The 18,451-nt window shown below is 39.1% G+C and overlaps 1 protein-coding gene across 1 annotated transcript; it reads right to left on the bottom strand.

The window, feature by feature from the left end:
• Window positions 1–12,294: 12,294 nt before the first annotated feature.
• Window positions 12,295–18,402, bottom strand: mrpl22 (mitochondrial ribosomal protein L22). The gene is made up of 7 exons (XM_085289866.1): window positions 18,293–18,402; window positions 18,148–18,190; window positions 14,121–14,253; window positions 13,975–14,040; window positions 13,433–13,510; window positions 13,148–13,217; window positions 12,295–12,595 (listed from the first exon to the last, which is right to left on the bottom strand). The coding sequence occupies exons 1-7, from the start codon at window positions 18,315–18,317 to the stop codon at window positions 12,387–12,389; spliced, it is 624 nt and encodes a 207-aa protein (XP_085145992.1). The 5' UTR covers window positions 18,318–18,402; the 3' UTR covers window positions 12,295–12,386.
• Window positions 18,403–18,451: the final 49 nt, after the last annotated feature.

Raw genomic sequence — 18,451 nt, 5'->3', positions numbered from 1 at the left:
TATTACAGTATACAAATTCACACGAATACTATGATTTGGCAGAAATACTATGACTGAGTAGTAATACTATAACATAACAGATTTCCTAAAAAAAACTATTAAATTGCAGTAATTCTATGACTTGGCAGAGATACTACGTTTTAGCACAAATACTATAACAACGCAGAAATACTATGACTTAGTAGTAATACTATAACATAACAGTTCAATGTTCTTGCACAAATACCACAATATGGCAGAAATACTATGTTTTAGCACAAATACTGTGATTTGGTATAAATACTACGATTTGGCACACATACTATATTCCGCAGATACACTATAACATAACAGATATGCTACAACTTAGTAGTAATACTATAACATAACAGAATTATTATTTGGGCACAAATACCACGATTTGGCAAAAATACTATGATTGGGTACAAATACTATGATTTGGCAATAATACTGCATTTTAACACAACTACTGAGATTTGATTGAAATACTATGATTTAGAAGAAATACTATTACTCCATACAAATACGATGCTTTGGGACAAATACTATGTTTTGGTTCCAATACTATGATGTTCAACAAATACTATGATTTGGCACAAGTACTATGATTTAGTACAAATACTATGATTTGGCAGAAATACTATGCCTTAGTAGTAATACTATGACATAAAAGATATACTATGGTTTTGCAGACATACTATGATTTTGCACAAATACCATGATTTGGCACAAATGCTATGATTTAGCAGAAATACTATGATTGGGTACAAATACTATGATTTGGCAATAATACTGCGTTTTAACAACAACTACTGAGATTTGATTGAAATACTATGATTTAGAAGAAATACTATGACTCCATACAAATACGATGCTTTGGCACAAATACTGTGATTTGGCAGAAATACTATGACTTAGTAGTAATACTATAACATAACAGATTTCCTAAAAAAAACTATGAAATTGCAGTAATTCTATGACTTGGCAGAGATACTACGTTTTAGTACAAATACTATAACAATGCAGAAATACTACGACTTAGTAGTAATACTATAACATAACAGTTCAATGTTCTTGCACAAATACCACAATATGGCAGAAATACTATGTTTTAGCACAAATACTGTGATTTGGTATAAATACTGCGATTTGGCACACATACTATGATTTGGCAGAAATACTATGCCTTAGTAGTAATACTATAACATAAGAGATATACTATGGTTTTGCAGACATACTATGTTTTTGCACAAATACCATGATTTGGCACAAATGCTATGATTTAGCAGAAATACTATGATTGGGTATAAATACTATGATTGGGCAGAAGTACCATGTTTCAGTACAAATACTATGATTTGGCAGGAATACTCTGGTTTAGCAGAAATACTCTGATTTAGCAGAAGTACTATCTTTTGGTAGAAATTCCTGCTAAAAGGTACTATTTCTGCGTTTTAGCAGAAATACTGTAATTTGGCATAAATACTATAATTTGGGATAAATACTATGATTTGGCACATATAATATATTCAGCACATATATTATAAAATAACAGAAATATTTGGCCCCAAAACCATGATTTTGCACAAATACCATGATTTTGCAAAAATACTATGAATTGGCAGAAATACTATGATTTAGCAGAAATACTATGATTTGGCAAAAGTACTTAGATGTAGTAGAAGTACTTTGCTTTAGCAGAAATACTATGATTGAGGAGTAATACCTAAACATAGGAGAAATATTGATACACAGACACACATACACAGACAGTAAAGGGAACAGGAGCTGTGGAGAGTCTGGGCTTGGTATATGTAGGTCAGTTAAATTAGCTGCACCTGCTGTAGTCAGCCCTTACACACACAGACACAGAGAGAGGTGTGAGTTTTCTTCAGTGTATTTCTGACATTCAGGATTCCCCTCGAACAAATGGCCATAATTTCCTAACCGTAGAGGCTAGAACGGTCATTCAGGCATCGTTTTATTCAGAAGAGATGGGGGAATCTTCAGGTCTTCATAATTCAGAGATAAAACATAAATTCTTAAAGATATATGACTTGTAATACACTGTAACTGAGTAGAGGCGAAGCAAAAACTGCCTTGACTTGCGCTCAAACAACCTTTGGTAACTCTAAATCTATATGGAGCATCAAAATCATTCTTTCACCGTAAGAAACAGCAGGCTTTGGTGAACAGTCATGGAAATTTTCAGGGCTCTGTGGAAATCCATCAAAAAGATATGACGAGAGAAAAAAGTGGTTCATTTCCAGAGATTGAAATCTGATGAAATCTGAGCGAGGGACAAATTTCCTACCCTCAAACAAGTCCAACTCATTTCAGAACGGTAATAGGTGAGAAAGAAATTCTTGAATTGTGAGCGTCAGGAGTGTCTGAACATATACGGGGACAAGCCTCATGTCTTAACTTCGCTTCGTTAAGGAGATATGACAATTTGAAAATGCCTCTCATTAGAGAAATCCAGCGGTGATTTTGAACAAACTCTCCATTGAGTTTATATGGAGAGTTTTCTGACTTTGTGTTACTCTGAGGAGATTTGCAAAATATCTATGAGTCCCACAACAATGATAGTGACATTTTCTGAAAGCCAGCAAAAATACCTACGTTTTGGTGTATAATTTGTGGGGCTTGAGTGGAAATTGAGCGAGTAGCAAGAAGTTGTTTGGACATGAAGAGAAAATTCAAACAGTTTCACTGTCCCCTCTGAGTTAATTGCATAGCAACCATAGCAACGCATGTATTTTCTGAAAAATCACAATTTTGCAACTGAAAACTCAAAGAGGGATAAGATTAAAACGGTAGAAGATCTGAAAAAGCTGAATCATACAGGAATAGCCAAATCATTTGAGAACATTTTAAAGTTTGAATGAAGTTTCTAGGTGAAAGTATGAGGCAGTAGTTAAGTTTCAAAGACAAGAAAGTTTTAGCAGAATTGTGGAAGTTTCCCATTCATTTCAATGGGACAAATTAAAGGAAAAAAGTGTAATATTTTAAAAAGTATAATAGTAATAAACACCAAAAGTCATAGCCGGCATTAGCAGAAATAGCAGAACAGTTTAGAGTTTGAACGGTGAAAATAGCACAAAAATTGTGGAAGTAGATCCACGGCAAAAAGTGTACGGAAACACCCGGAATAATAATAAAGAAGAAAGAGAAACAGGATCTCAATAGTGTGGATGCCTATTAAGGCATCCACACAATAAAGAAGAAAGAGAAACAGGATCTCAATAGTGTGGATGCCTATTAAGGCATCCACACAATAATCAAACAACTGAGAGTCTTTTAGGAAAACATAATATGAGGATGGACACAGCCATGAGGGAGAATGCAACAATACACACACACACACACACACACACACACACACACACACACACACACACACACACACACACACACACACACACACACACACAAGACAACGAGCGAACAGGCAACAGGTGGGAGGACAGTTGAAACCAATCGCAGATAATGAGACAGAGGAAGCGGAATTTAATACAAAGCACAAGAGACTATCAAAATAAAACAGCAAATTACTAACACTGAGACCAGGATGAGGACATATGCACTTGACACAGAGACAAAAGATAAACAAACACAGAGACAAGGTTGGAGGACAGAAGAGGAATACAAAAGAGAGAGTATACCCCATACTCTGAAAGCATCTTCCATTGGACACTGCATATGAATATTCCAATACACAAAACACATCATGTAGATGGGAAAACTCCCACATATCATGAAGTCTCCTCAAGAGGGTAAAGAATCTGCAGTATTCCCAGACCAGGATCTATCCAATAAGAGGAAAAATGAGAACCAGTAGCAGACATGTAAATTTCTCCTTCTGTTTGTGACAGTGTTGATGAATTGCCTGTTGCTGTGGAAATACCTTCTTAGACAAGGGTAGATTGGAAGAAAAAGTAAACACATTATGACTCACCACCACGCGTTTATAGCGTTATTATTTTCCACAAGCATTAATTATAGTTTCTGAGACATGTTTCCAAAAGCTCTATCACCAAGATTTCAAATAAATACTGTCATGTTCTGGGGGTCTGTAAATAATCAAACCACTGCATTCCTGTTGTCACCCAGGGACCTCCTGCAAATGACTTGTTTTCATTCCCTTCCATCAGCTATCAAAGCACAGAAAGACAGAAAACACAGCAGATGCACACTTTGACTGTTCTCCTGTAGAGAAAGTCAAATGTTACAAAAAAAACCCCAGCAGAACGACTTCTCATCACATTTTTGCACCAACATTTGACAGATAATTAACACGTTTCACAAGTACAATAGAAAAAGATACAAAAACTGACTGTCGTGCATTAAATGAATCAACAACACTGTGCGTGCATGCCAAGTTCTTGCATGTGGAAATACATGCGAGTTTCTGTTCAGTAAAGGAGAAAACAATGAACTGTAGAGCATCTGTGTGGACATTTGATTAAGTATTGTGGAGCTGTAATGAAATCTTCCAATGCACATGCACACTATTTGAATTACCTCAAGTCAATTTTACTGTAACAGTCTTTAATAGTATGTTCTCTGTCTCTGCCTGATGCTCATCGTCTCTGTATTATACCACTTTGTGCTGAGAGCTGCAGCACGGGTGACAAATTGAAATATTGAAATTCATCTTGATGAATTGAAAGACATGCGGTGCGTACACCCAGTAGGATTCTGTCAGATTGGTTTCTGTGTGTCGCTCGGTAGGTGTGTCATGTGGGATGCGATCGCTCGAAGAAGCCTGAAAACACACGGAGGGAAGCTGTCCTCTGCCCCATGTGAAGCGTGACTCTCAGGCCTTGAGTTGCAATATGCAGGTGAAGTCAGTCATGATGCAACAGTGACACCCAGTGCAAGGAAAATACTGGAGGAAACACATCAAGTATTTACTGATCATTGTGGATTATGGAAATTATTGATAATGTTAAAGTTATCTCATGTTTTAAATCATATAGTAATTTAAACATCCAATGCTTGAGCACTTTAAGCATGAGGGGGGGTGACTAGATTTTATAATGAAAATAAAAAGTGGGCCATACCTTTTATCACCATAATGAATCATTGTAGGGTTATTTTAAAGGGCCGGCTAGCAGAGGGGTTACTTATGTTGGGCCAACTAGGTGTTTAATGATATTCAAACAGTAGATCACTGACACTGTGGACAAAGTTAGAAATCGATGTGATCACTTCTAAAACACTTAAAGAAAAGAGAGGACTGCAATATAGCTCTCATTTGCTGTTCCTTTGCATCATGTGTAAAAACAAATACCTTTGAATAGCCAGAGTGCTTATGCTGAAGGCAGATATAATATGATTTAAACTGGGATCAGACTCATAATAATCCAAATACACATGCTGGCTCAATGGGAGAATAAAGGAGGAAATAGTGATATAGAATAGAACGGGAATGAAGTTTTTGACTGTCCCTGACTCAGGAACACACTGTACTCCCACATCTGCATTATATACTAAACTATTCTATATAGTTCACTATACTACAAAACTGTTAATATTTCATTTCTCAAAAGCAACAAATATTGAAGTATTGCAATGACCTCATAATTCATCAGCACAAAATCACTTTATTTAGTACTGTGAACTCAAGTGAGGCACATTTTCCCTGACAAGTGCAAAGACTGAATATAAATGTGTAAGATGAGAAATGTTATGCTGGTTATTTTAGTTATGGAGCCTTTAGCCCAGGGGTGGCCAATCTCAGTCCACGAGGGCCGGTGTCCCTGCAGGTTTTAGATGTGTCCTCGAACCAACACAGCTAATTTAAATGGCTAAATTAGCTCCTCAACATGTCCTGAAGTTCTCCAGAGGCCTGGTAACAAACTAATCATGTGATTCAGGTGTGTTGACCCAAGGTGAGATCTAAAACCTGCAGGACACCGGCCCTCGTGGACTGAGATTGCCCACCCCTGCTTTAGACCATGATTGCTGTTGGTGTGTGATATGGTTTTATACAGTTTAGCCTGTATGACATTGCAACCACAGATGCATAAGTGCGCTAAACTTGTATTCTCTCCAAGGGTCAGTAGGACAAGACGCAGATATCTGTATAACCAGCAACAGGACAGCTGATTGTACGTATACTAAAATGCCTTCCCTGCAATGTGTTAATTGCAATTAGCAATTTTCCTGCTGACATTATGAGCTTATTCGCTAGTCTCAAGTAACATTGAACATAACACATATTCATTTCGTAAATCATGGTACATTTTAAATGTATAAAACCAGGATATGCTCTACTGTGCAACTGACAAGTCGCTAGCCTTTGATTGTGCATGCTAGCCTTTCACTATTTCACACCTGCCATGTGGTTGTGATGTCTCTCACTGCCATCATTTACATACAGTCTGTGGTACTTATTAAGTAAATCTGTTCACCGTTTATCTTCCACATGGCTGTGAAATGACAAACTCAGAGGCATCACCAATATTATTTTTGTGGATGCAGATTTATTGTATTTCATGTGTTTTTAGAGTAAAAAAGTCTACAGGAACATAAAAAAAAACTACAATTAGAAAAAAATGATGGCAGTATACTTTTTCAACGGTGGAAAACACCAGAGTGCGCTCTAGCTGACAAGGATTCAAGGTGACCACACTCACGGTGCAGTTTTTCAGCCCGCTGCTAACCTGCTGGGAATATTTAATGTTCAAAAGATCATAAGATTGTAAGTAGAGTATCCCTCATGTTATTTACCATTCATGTTGAAGAGTGAGGAGACTGTGTTGGTAGCTTCCTATTCATTCCAAAAACAAATAAGCTGTAACAACAGAACAGATGAGGACTTAAGTACTTCACTTTCTGCTTCCTCTCTTTACTCTAAGAACAGATGCGTCCCTGTCACAGAATCACAAAGATAAAGACTATAAGGTAAGGATGTTGTTGCTGTTTTTGTCTTCTTCTTCTAGGGGAAAAGAGGTGAACGTCATTTCATTGGAGGCTGTCCAGAGAGCTAACAAAGTGTTCCATGTCTGGATTTGTTTCTCAAGGGCAAAGCATCCAGCGCCGGCCAGCAGGCAGCCTGCTCTGCCGCTTTTATGCCGAAGATTTCATTTGGGAGCTAACACTATTTTGCGGCTGTCGTTCTCTGCACACTGCCACCGCAGAGAGGCTGGGAAAAAAAACATAAAATGGAAAAGTTAAAAGGAAATGAATAACACCCTCAGGCACTCCCCACACAACTGGCTTCTGATTTCTATTTGTTTCTCAATCCGAGCCTCTGCTGAGCCGCCCAGCACACTGACCGACAACAGACATTAAAAACAAATGAAAGAAAGCATCATGGCATCTCATTCTTTCATCAAGGGGTGTGTGTGTGTGTGTGTGTGTGTGTGTGTGTGTGTGTGTGTGTGTGTGTGTGAGGTGGTCTGGGTTGTGTAGCGCATACGCCTGTGTACAGAAGTGTTTTCAATGCACAATTTCACCCGTCATGAATAATGAACTCCAGACAACTTAAATCTCTCCTCAACTTAATTCCCAGTGCTGGCAGCACGTTTGCTTGTCTTGTTGCAGGATGAGTTCATGCTTGGAAAGATATGATACATAATTCACCCCATGTAACCACCGAACTCCAACATGGCATCCCTGTGGAGGGGTGACGGGAGAGGTGTTGCTGTATGGAATCATAGTTCCTCATTTTTGATCATTTATTTATGTGACGTGTGAAAACCACAGCACACAAAAAAACCCTCATAAATATTTCATCATATCAGTCACTTTGGACAAAAGGTATTAGGATTCTGGAAACCGTGCATAACTTTTGCATTGACTTACCCTGCGTGCTGTTGTGGTTATTGGAGACTAGTCTGAACTGATTCACATGCAGTTTAGTTCAAACATTATTTAAATCACCAAACCAAGCAGAGTCCACTCACTGCTGTTACTGATGAGCCTGGTATGCTGCGTAATCCTGCACCACCACCTTTCCACACGTTAGTCTTCACGATCATAAATACTGATTAGAAGTTTATTTCTGGGAGCTAGGGGAAGAAATTCTGTCATGCTCGTGGGGAATCTGAAAACTCTATCAGGAATGGGGGGGAAAAAAACACAAAAAGAAAGACAAACTAAGGCAAACTTCCTGGTTCAATAAAAAAAGCTCATTTTTGTATCTTAGCATTTCCTTAATCTCAATCCTACTTGCACATTGACATCAGTAAGATGAATTTTTTATTTCATTTATTTTTTACTTTTTATTTGTATTTTTTGATGACCCTCGCAGTAACATACGCATTTCCCCAGCGTGGGATTAAAAGTCTTTGTCTGTTGGTTTATTTACCCATAGTCTAAATCTAATGTATGTATGGAAGTGTGTATGTTGGAATGAATGTAAGACTGTACGTGTGGCTCATGTGTTTTAAAATCCACCCCAACAATATGGGGGGGGGGGGACATTGAAGCTCAAGATTTAACAGTGAGGTAATGGAGCAGATAAAAAATGGCCTGGTTAAATGTGTTTTGTTTTACTGAGTGGTAGAAGCAAATAGCAGTGCCTCACAAATCCTGAAAGAAGTCCACTGCCTGTGCAAACCATTGGTGCAAACACAGTCAGTGGACCAAACCACTGTGAGGTACATGAGAGGGGTGCGGTGCCACCCCAGCTGCACTTTTAGCTCCACCCCTGCAAAGATGTAGCTTTTTATATGTTTTTTTTAAACAGATCTACATTTATATACTATGACTTTGACATAGTGGAAGAAGTATCGTCCCCAGCATCCATTTCCAGAATGTTTAACAGTAACAGAAACAGGATCAGCTGATTCAGTTCTGGTTCACAGGGACCCCAGACAGGTCACCAGTCTGCTGCAAGGCCAACACACAGAAACAGACAAGCATTCCCACTCATATAATAATTATAAGTGATGATATTGCTAAATCCACTTGTTTGTCATGCAAATGAAAGTCACCGGTTGTTACCTGTTACCTCTAATGAGGGATTTATGGTCTACTGTTTGTGTCTGTTTGACTAAGCAAACAGAGGAATTGTGGGAATTCAACAAATCTCCAGAGTCCTGACACCCAACAGCTACTGCATGTAGATCTGGCCAAGGCACTACCGCACCAGGACACTGAGAAAGCTCAGAAGAACCAGAGGATCTTCTTCGGGTCACCAGGCGAAATCTTATCAAATATTTTGTACTCCTGAAGCGACTCTAATGATCGCTGCTTAATTAACTGACTGTGTGGATAAATTCAATTCACCGAACTTTCTTCAGTGTATTTAAAACATAATCATTAAAACAACTCCTTGCTTAGATGGTACTTCTGTTTTGACTCTTTACATTCATGCACTGCTCAGAGGACCAGCTTCTCCAGAGACTGTGATCTGCTCTCCACGCTCTGCATCATCCTTCTGGGTCATTAAAGCCCTCACGTCTCCTCCTCAAATGAAACAGCTTAGCCTCTTTTATGTACTGCTGACCTGGGCTGTAGAACACCTCGCTGGCCTCCTACTTGCAAATGGACAGGTGAATTCCTGAGAGCTAAAATGAGAGCTGCTGATACTGGGAGGTGCTGAAAGGTCTTTGCGGGGCAGTAAATGGTAAACAATGTATTTATCAGCTTATCTAAGAAATGCAAATTTGATTATAACATGTTTAGATGCATTGATGCTGTCTGGGTGTTTGCCACCACCTGGAATAGGCTCCTGTAACCTGTCATAAGATGCATCAGCAGTAAGGTTTATTGATGGAGGGATAATGTCATTGATTAGTGTCAAAAATGAATATTGTCTGATATTGTAAAAAATCAAAGATGAATGTTGGTTTCCATCACAAAAACTCAGTATGACTATATTGATAGACTTAAACTAGATGCCTACTTGTTCTAAACTGTAAATAAAATCCAAACATGTATTTCTTGTCTCTCTCTGTGTGTGTGTGTGTGTGTGTGTGTGTGTGTGTGTGTGTGTGTGTGTGTGTACACTGTAAAAAAAGAACATTCAGGTTGTAACCTCAGCTGAGAGAGAATGAAGAGAAAAAAAAGGAGATAAAGCCTGTTGCTGTTTGCTGAAGTCAGTGCTTTTGTGTATGTGTGCTGTGGGACCAAGACAGCCTCCAACCTGAGATTGAGGGCACTTGTCTGCTGAAATTGGGGCCAGCAAATGGCATTTTATTTGAAAATGTACTCAGAACTGCTCAGACCTGATGTGGGCTTTGGAGGGACGGTGACAGGCAAATACACAAACTCACATCACGGACAGGAACATAAAAGCCAATTAGGAACAGCAGAGACCAAGGCTCTGGGCTTCGACAAAACACTGCGACCTTTCGAAAGTACAAATTCCCAATGAGGAAACACTTTGATGTCTCCTCCTGAGCGTCATTTCCAACGCATTCAATTCAATTTATTTTGGAGAATAACAGACATTAATGACGAGCGTGTCTGAGAAATCCAAAAGAAAAAGGCAAGCAATAAATAGATGAACACATGAAAGACACCGCATTCCTTGGGAGCTTTAGATAAGAAAGCAAAGGCAGCGGAGGAGTGGATTCAAGTAGCAAATTGAGGTTGAACAGTTAACAACGAGGCCGAGCTTTATAAAGACACCTGTTGCTACCTGTGAAATCTCATTGTAAACACTGAATATTTTTCCTCCATTCTTCAGACGAGGCTTCCCAGCCAAGCAACTCACTTTCAGCTTATGGATTCCTGCAGCTCTGATAGTGTCTGCGAGTCAGACTCTCACAGAGCTGGCATCGAAGTGAAGGGATGAAAACCAGCAATGCTGGCAGATTTGCTTCAGGGGAGGAGCCGTAGCAACTGCTGTCACCCAAACATGCTTACCACATACAGAGGAGGAAGGCTGTGACAGGGTGACACTTGGGGTCTGTTTTCACCTGGGCATGCACTGCAGGAACTATGAGATTTTCTTGAGGTGCTGTAGGATGCTTTTTCCACACATGCAGCCATTTTGTGGCAGCAGTGGGATGAAAGGCACAGCTGAGGGAGTGTCACTGCTACATCAGAGGCAAATTGCAGTGTTCATGTCAGACGTTGCTGTGGTGTGTGCAAAGCTGTTAAAAGTAAAAAATCCTCTTTTTTTTTTTCTTACATCTGCTCACAAACTTCCAGGAATGTGCAACTTTTAAATTGGCTGCACAGCTGGTTTTCAGCTCTAGATGGCTACAGCACCAACAGATTATTTCTAACAGATGCTGTGGCACAACACTGCCCCCAACAAACACTGTGAAATCTAAAGCAATATATTTGATGTAGAGCTAACTGCTTCATTATAAAGTAATAATTAGAATATTTAATTTATCCTGTTCAGGGTTGTGGGGTTGGTGAGAGCTAAGTACGCTCTGATCAGGTGACCAGCCCAGGGTTAACACACACACACTTAAATTTAGAGTCAGCAGTTAATGTAACATGCATGTCTTTGGACTGTGGGAGGAAACCAAATTTCTCAAAGAGAACCCACTCAGGACCAGAGACAACATGCAAACCCCACACTGAAAGGCAATTTCTATAAAATAATAGAAAATAATTCTATAGAAATGATCATATGTGCATCGCTGACAAGCTTCTGATATTTTGTTTTTAAATGTTATTGTGGCATCCTGCAAAACTGCATTTGTATGTCTCCCAGCAGCAAACCTTTAATTCTAAAACAGAGTTTTTATTTATTATGAGGTTGCAGGTGTGGACGAAAAGAAGGTCAATCAAAAACGCACAAAACTTAGTTTGAAATGCGTGTTCAGCTCAGCACAGTTACAGCCGAAACCAATACGAGCACTGGAGTTGGTACTAGCCCTCAAACTGATGTTGATTTGAATTAGCATTTTAATACAGAATATACATTAAAATATTATTTGGGATGCATATTTGTCATAAGAACGAGACACAAAAATACTTTTATTTACATAAAATATTTGGGGTTAATCAGGTATTTTAGTAATTTAAACCCTACTGGAATATATCATCAATATGTTTGATGTTATATTGAAACTTCAGACTGTATCAGCCCACATTTCACTGAACTCTTTGACTTTATAAGCAGATGTTGAAGAAGTGGGAATTCTTAATGTGTAATGGCAGGAACTGAAATGTACTCCCCTTCAGTTATATAATACACACTTGTATAAATTCAGCCCTTTCTTTCTACAAAATAAAAGCTTGTTTTTCCTGATAATACACTTGATTACTTTAGGCAGATTATGAAACATAATAAAAAATAAATAATTTAAGTCTTTTCTTATTTCTGCACGCTAATTGTATTTTTCATAAAAAATATTGTTGTAAAAATAAGGCTCAGAAATTCTCATGTATTTATTTACAGAAAAAAATGATACATACACATAAAAATGGTTACAGTGAGATTGAAATGGTGTCAGATGTCTGCTCTACAGACTGTGGATGATGGTTCGGTTCTTCAGGGACTGGACGTACTCTTTGGCCTGGTCAAAGCTAGTCTTCTTCTCAATTTTGGGTGGTGCGCCCTCCACAAGCTTGACGAAGTAGTGGCAATAAACTTTGTCCATTATGCCAAACATACCCCTGCCGTGGTAACGGATCCGTTTCAGGTACTTCCCTTTGCCAGAATACGACTCGGCTGCAGGAGCAAAGAAAGGATGGGAACAGAGTGAAGTTGAAAGAGGGCAAAAGATTTGGAGGAAGAGAAAGAGAAGGGATAAGTTTTAATTTGGAAGAGTGCCCCACGACGAAAACAGGCCAAAGTAATGAAGGCTGTGCCGGTGGACTTCAGGCTTCTCTGTAATAATGTTTGCAACTCCACATGAATTACTCTGCACAGCATCTCATCTTAAACAAGGCAACAAGCTACCTGCTTTCCATTACTAAAGGTCATTTGCTCACTTTTAAAGGCATCTTCTTGCCTTTGGTGAGAGTGTGTGAATTGATTTGACATTTTCAAGTAGTTTCAGAAAAAAAAAAAAAAAATCTTTGAAAAATGTCCCAAAAATAATAATAAAATATTTAAACAATATTGCATCTTTAACTTAAAAGCATGCATATTTAGTGCATGTTTTTATTCTTGACAACTTAATGTTAAGACACAAGAGCCTCATAGAGGTTAGCACACTGCATTTACACAGCAGACCATCTACCTTTGCTCTGGTACTAATGTGCAGATGTTCACACTCACCTACAAACAGGTTGGATTTGTACTCTACATTGTGATTCTTCACTGCCATCTCCTGAGCTTCAAGAAGGACCTGAAACACACAGGCAAACATTTATTCATAAACTTCAAGCTCATAAAGGATGATGTTAGAATGGTGTGTGAACACAGCTCAAACATCTGTAGCATAAGCAGTGAAACCAGGAACGCTTTAATCCAACAGGAATTTGATTAATCTTCACTCTGAGATTGTGTGCACACAAACACACGGTAACAACCAGTTAAAAGGGTGACCATGCAGCTCCAAACCTCTTTCATTATTTTTGCTCCTTTCTTGTCATTAAACTCCAGCTGTGCAATGGCCTCATCGATGCTCATCCCTCTGATCTGGGAAAAAAAATTAAAAAGAGGCTGGACTAAATAATCAAATCAAAGTTTCTGAACAGCTGTTAGGACGGCAAGATGCTGGACTGCTTTTTAACTCTGGCATTGAGCTTAAGCCTACAAACCAGAGCAAGTCTATGAGAACATGTGCCACAAACACAGTGGAATGTGTGCACATACACAGTCTAGCGTTTTGAGATAGAACATATTTAAAAGAATCCAATTGTCTTGGACTAATGTGAAGTATGAAGAACAAACTGAATATATGATGATCATGACACAAGAAAAGTGATTTTTCAAAATTACAGTGTTTTAAATAAAGAAGCTGAAATAGCTCCTTGAGCATTTCTGATCAGATGACAACTTTAAAATATGATGCTAACTCTAAGTTCACGTCATTACTTATGGCTGTACACTACAGATCAGGATGGAGCTGTTGAATGATTTGAATATATAGTATGTCTTACCATTTTGGCCAAATACCACATTTTGTCTTTGCTGTACTTAATCTGCCTCCTACTGTGGTGAATCTCCTGTGGGAAGAAAAGACTTCTATCAGCTCCTGTTCAGGACATCTTTTCACTCTGCATCACACACTGGCAGAAAGACTCACTGCTGGTCTGCGAGGCTCATCAGGCAGCTGAGGTGGATACACTTTTAGGTTCCTCCTCTCCCAGGTTTTGGATTCCAGGGATGCGCTGGTGTGGAGACATGAGATCTGCTGGGAGCCACCTAGAATCTGTAACCTGGGAACGTGGAGAAAATGTTTCTGAGGTGGGTTCAGTCCAGTAGTGTGAGGCAGGTGTACACCACATCTGTCCATCTGTTATTTTCCACTTATTTAAAGTCAAGTCATTGTGGCAGCAGGCCAAGCAGGGTAGTCCTGACATCATTCTCCCCAGGAAGAGAGATGAGGAGGATAGGAGAGGGGGAAGGAACACTCCACTTATCACTTACTCCCCTGGAGGAACTGGAAAGTGATGCTTTGTAATAAAGACTTTCTGGTGTTGTTAATATTGTTTCCACTATTGAGCCGGTAAGAGATGGATCCTGTCTTTGGTGCTTTGGGGTTTTCTTTTATTAAACCTATGTATGCTATTTACTTTTCTCCCCCCCTTCCTTCCCTTTGGTAACTGCACTCAACTTCACTCAGATCAAATCCCAGTCAGACAATTATGGGAGGCTTAAGAATGGATTTTTTTTTTTTTAATAAAATAGCCTGCAGTTCATTAGCCTTCACAGTAATTTTTTAACCTCTCCCCGTCTAAGTGCATTATTCCGACATGCTTCAGAAAGACAATAATAGTCCCTGTTCCTAAGAAACCCCAGCCCAGCTGCTTAAATGACTTTTGCCCCATAGCACTGATGTCTGTGGTCATGAAAGGTGCTGAGAAACTGATCATAACTTCCATCACTTCTTCCCTGGCTGCCACTCTGGACCCTCTAAAATATGCGCAGATCTGATGTCAAAGAATGACAAATCTGACTGCCAGGATGAGATTAACCACCTGTTGACTGCTGTAAGGAGAACAATCTCAAGATTAATGCCGGTAAGACCAATGAGATGATAGTGGACATTAGAGCAGGGTGATATAACCAAAAATATTTATCACGATATACATCTGAAAATACTTTACAACTCAACAACTTTATTAGTGCAAAAAACCCCCAAAAAACAAACCCATCAATGTATTTTTACTTAAACTAGCAGCTTTTTTTTATGTGCATCAAAGTTATATAAAAATTTAACAGTGCAAATGCAAATTCCTCGCTCACAGTTTAACCAAAAGGCATTTCCAGTGGAAACTGGCCGACATATCCTCAGCATAACCATGTATAATATGCACAAAACTTAAAAAGAGGTTATACACACACAATACAGTAACATTATGTTGAAGCACAGTACGTATCACTCCGCCAGGCTCCTGACTACGATAGCCGTAATGCTCCGACAATCCATCAAGCGGTTCAGCTTTGTAGCTTAGCAAAGTCGTACTAAATATTTGACAGATTTTCGAGCACCGTGTACATAAAATAGTTTCGAGGTCAGTAAACACAACCAGAATTCATACATAAGGCACACGGGATTATACAGGGCACTGTTGATTTTCAGAAAAATCAAAGGATTGATTGTAAGTGTGCCGTATTTTCCAAAAAACACTGTAACGACAACGGCCCGCTAGCATGCTCTACCAAAAATAGTGCTTTGTTGTGTGTCTGACGGACGAAAGCTAAACCAGTTCCACACCACTGAAGTTGCAGCATTTTTACAAACTGGTTCATCCGTTTCATTCAACGATCCACTTTCGCCCTTCTCATTCTCTGTCGCCGCCATGCGTGTATGAAAACAAAGGCACTGCGCATGCGCATTTTACCCATATTCTATCGCAATATTTCATTTTCTTATCGTTGCCCAACATTACACCGGTATTACCGTGAACGGTATGATATGGCCCAGCCCCAGTGGACATTAACATGAAACAGCAGAAAAGTTTCTACCCTCTAAGCATTAAAGGAGCCCTGGTGGATAACTGGATAACTTCAAATACCTTGATGTTTACATGGTAAATGGTAAATGGCCTGCATTTGTATAGCGCTTTTCTAGTCCATAGGACCCCAAAGCGCTTTACACTACATTCAGTCATTCACCCATTCACACACACATTCACACACTGGCGATAGCAAGCTACATTGTAGCCACAGCTGCCCTGGGGCGCACTGACAGAGGCGAGGCTGCCGGACACAGGCGCCACCGGGCCCTCTGACCACCACCAGTAGGCAAACACGGGGTTAGTATCTTGCCCAAGGACATTTGGCATGCAGCCAGGATGCAGCCTGGGATCGAACCACCGACCTTCTGATTAGTGGCTGACCTGCTCTGCCACCTGAGCTACAGCCACCCCACATCATCCTAGACACCCCACTGGTAAAGAAAGCCCATCAATGCCTCTACCAACTCAGATGATTAAAGAACTTCAAACTTCCACCCAGGAAAAACTTCAATAGAGAGAATCATTCCCAAGATAGGGAGGTGCACCCAACGGGACATATACATCAAATGCTGCAGATCTGAGCCAATAGGATCTCACCAGATCCCGGCGACCCGAAAAGACTGTCCACTAAACTTGAGATGAGATGCTACCATGTGCTGCTGCCAGGACAGAAGAAACTGAGGTGCTGCTTTAACCCTGAAGCTGAACCATGTTGGGGGGGGGGGGGGGGGTTACCACTATGGAATTCCAAAAAAAAAATGCAATAATTTATCTATGACTATCAAATATACAATAAACATAACAACATAAAATATAAAATATTAGAAAATATCAGGAGAAAGTAACGGACCCCTGGAGTTGTGTCACTGGTGTTACACTGTAAGAATTTCCTACAGTTCTATAAGGAATTGCTCGTGAGAAGAACAGAGTCTCTTCATTCATCAGAATTCTTCTTTGTTGTTTCATAATTTCATATGAAGGTTTTAGCTGAACTCGATGGTGTTGCTGTGTGTTTGCCATATTCAGCTTGTTAATAATTTTACATCCATCAAATTTCCAACAAATATTTTAACTGTTAAGCAAATAAATTGTGGCACAAATATCATACAATCACAATTACAACAAACCTGACTGAAAATAATACGTCATAATGAATCCTAATAAAAGATCCTTATTTGTTGCATCATTATTATTATTATTATTATTATTATTATTATTATTATTATTAATAATAAGTCAGCACATGCAGTCTGTAAGCAAATGTACAAAAACATTTTTTTTTTCAAATCATTAAGCTGACATTTTTGAACATATAAATTCAATACGCTAATTAAAGGTTTAAAGGTTATTAAGATTTGTTTTCCATATCCTATAAATCAGACATTTCAGTTTAATGACCCTGTTCCACATTAACTGCATTATATTGCACGCTAGAGTTGACTGGGGAGTAAATAGTAAGGGTGTTGCTGGTTCTGAAGAGCACTGGGATGTCCTATTTGTAGAAAATATTTGTGACTTTCTCTGAGACAAAAACTGGTTTATCTCAACTGTCACACAAGCTAAGCCACATAGTGCATGCAGTACAGCAAGGAGTGCTCAGATCTGCACACAGGAGAAACCCAACAGTCGGTTCACAACAGGACAAGACCCAACTGTACATGTGCACCAAAAGCATGAAGGTCACTCTTTCAGTGATGCCAGTGTTCACATAATAGTCATGGTCTCATGATGGGTGATCAAAAATAGATCAACGACCCTCAGGACTACCTTCAAAGGATATAAACCCACCTAGAAAATTAAATAAGCGGGACTATACATCATTTCTTTTCTTTTTTTTTTTTTTTTTTTTTTATAAACTGAAGCAACATCTTGGATGAGAGATGAAACGTCTTTACAAACCTAAAGAAATCCAATAGCCTTCTTTTTCTCCCAAGACTAACTATGCTGAGTTTCTTGGTTACCTAAACTTGAAGAAATAGCGGCTGTAAAATTAAGATAACTTCCTACACTGTCTTCAATTGATACCCGGAATTCCCACTCTAATGATGCAGGTCTGGGTAACATAAAAAGCCAATCTGAGCTGGATTTGTCCTTCTGCAGAGAGCGTTAGCGGTACAGCTAACCTGCCACTCGTATTGATGCACTTACCGTGAGAGTAACACCGAAGGTATACTCCTAATAAAAGAGACACCTGAAAACGAGAAGACATCACTTTACTTAAACTGTAGACGAGGTTTATTATAAATACAACGAAACGGTCAACTATTGGCTAATATATCTGCATTTCTCTCACCACGTCCTGTCATTGCAGCCGCCATGTTGGTTTTTTACGACATTCATGCCTTCGCTTTATGGCAGTGTCAATATGAGTCTATTGCGTTTTCACAACGCATGTAATTCCTTTACTTTAGTTATTTATCGTCATTTAAATGTCGTGTTAAAAGGGAAATTA

The sequence above is a fragment of the Mchenga conophoros genome, linkage group LG10 (genome assembly GCF_057382185.1).
Source record: "Mchenga conophoros isolate Kocher_MC1m ecotype Shallow Benthic linkage group LG10, M_conophoros_male_GT1.1, whole genome shotgun sequence".
In the NCBI taxonomy this organism is placed as follows: domain Eukaryota; kingdom Metazoa; phylum Chordata; class Actinopteri; order Cichliformes; family Cichlidae; genus Mchenga; species Mchenga conophoros.
The sequence above is the reverse complement of the archived record's forward strand: the minus strand, read 5'-3'. Positions and strand labels throughout refer to the sequence as shown.

Bases quoted from the DNA above. Each gene is read 5' to 3' on its own strand.
- mrpl22 (XM_085289866.1), bottom strand. From the start codon at position 18,317: ATGGCGGCTGCAATGACAGGACGTG. The intron at 14,254-18,147 runs GTAAGTGCATCA...CCACGTTCCCAG, and splicing joins CCTTCGGTGTTACTCTCACG to GTTACAGATTCTAGGTGGCT. The intron at 12,596-13,147 runs GTGAGTGTGAAC...TTGCTCCTGCAG, and splicing joins CAAATCCAACCTGTTTGTAG to CCGAGTCGTATTCTGGCAAA.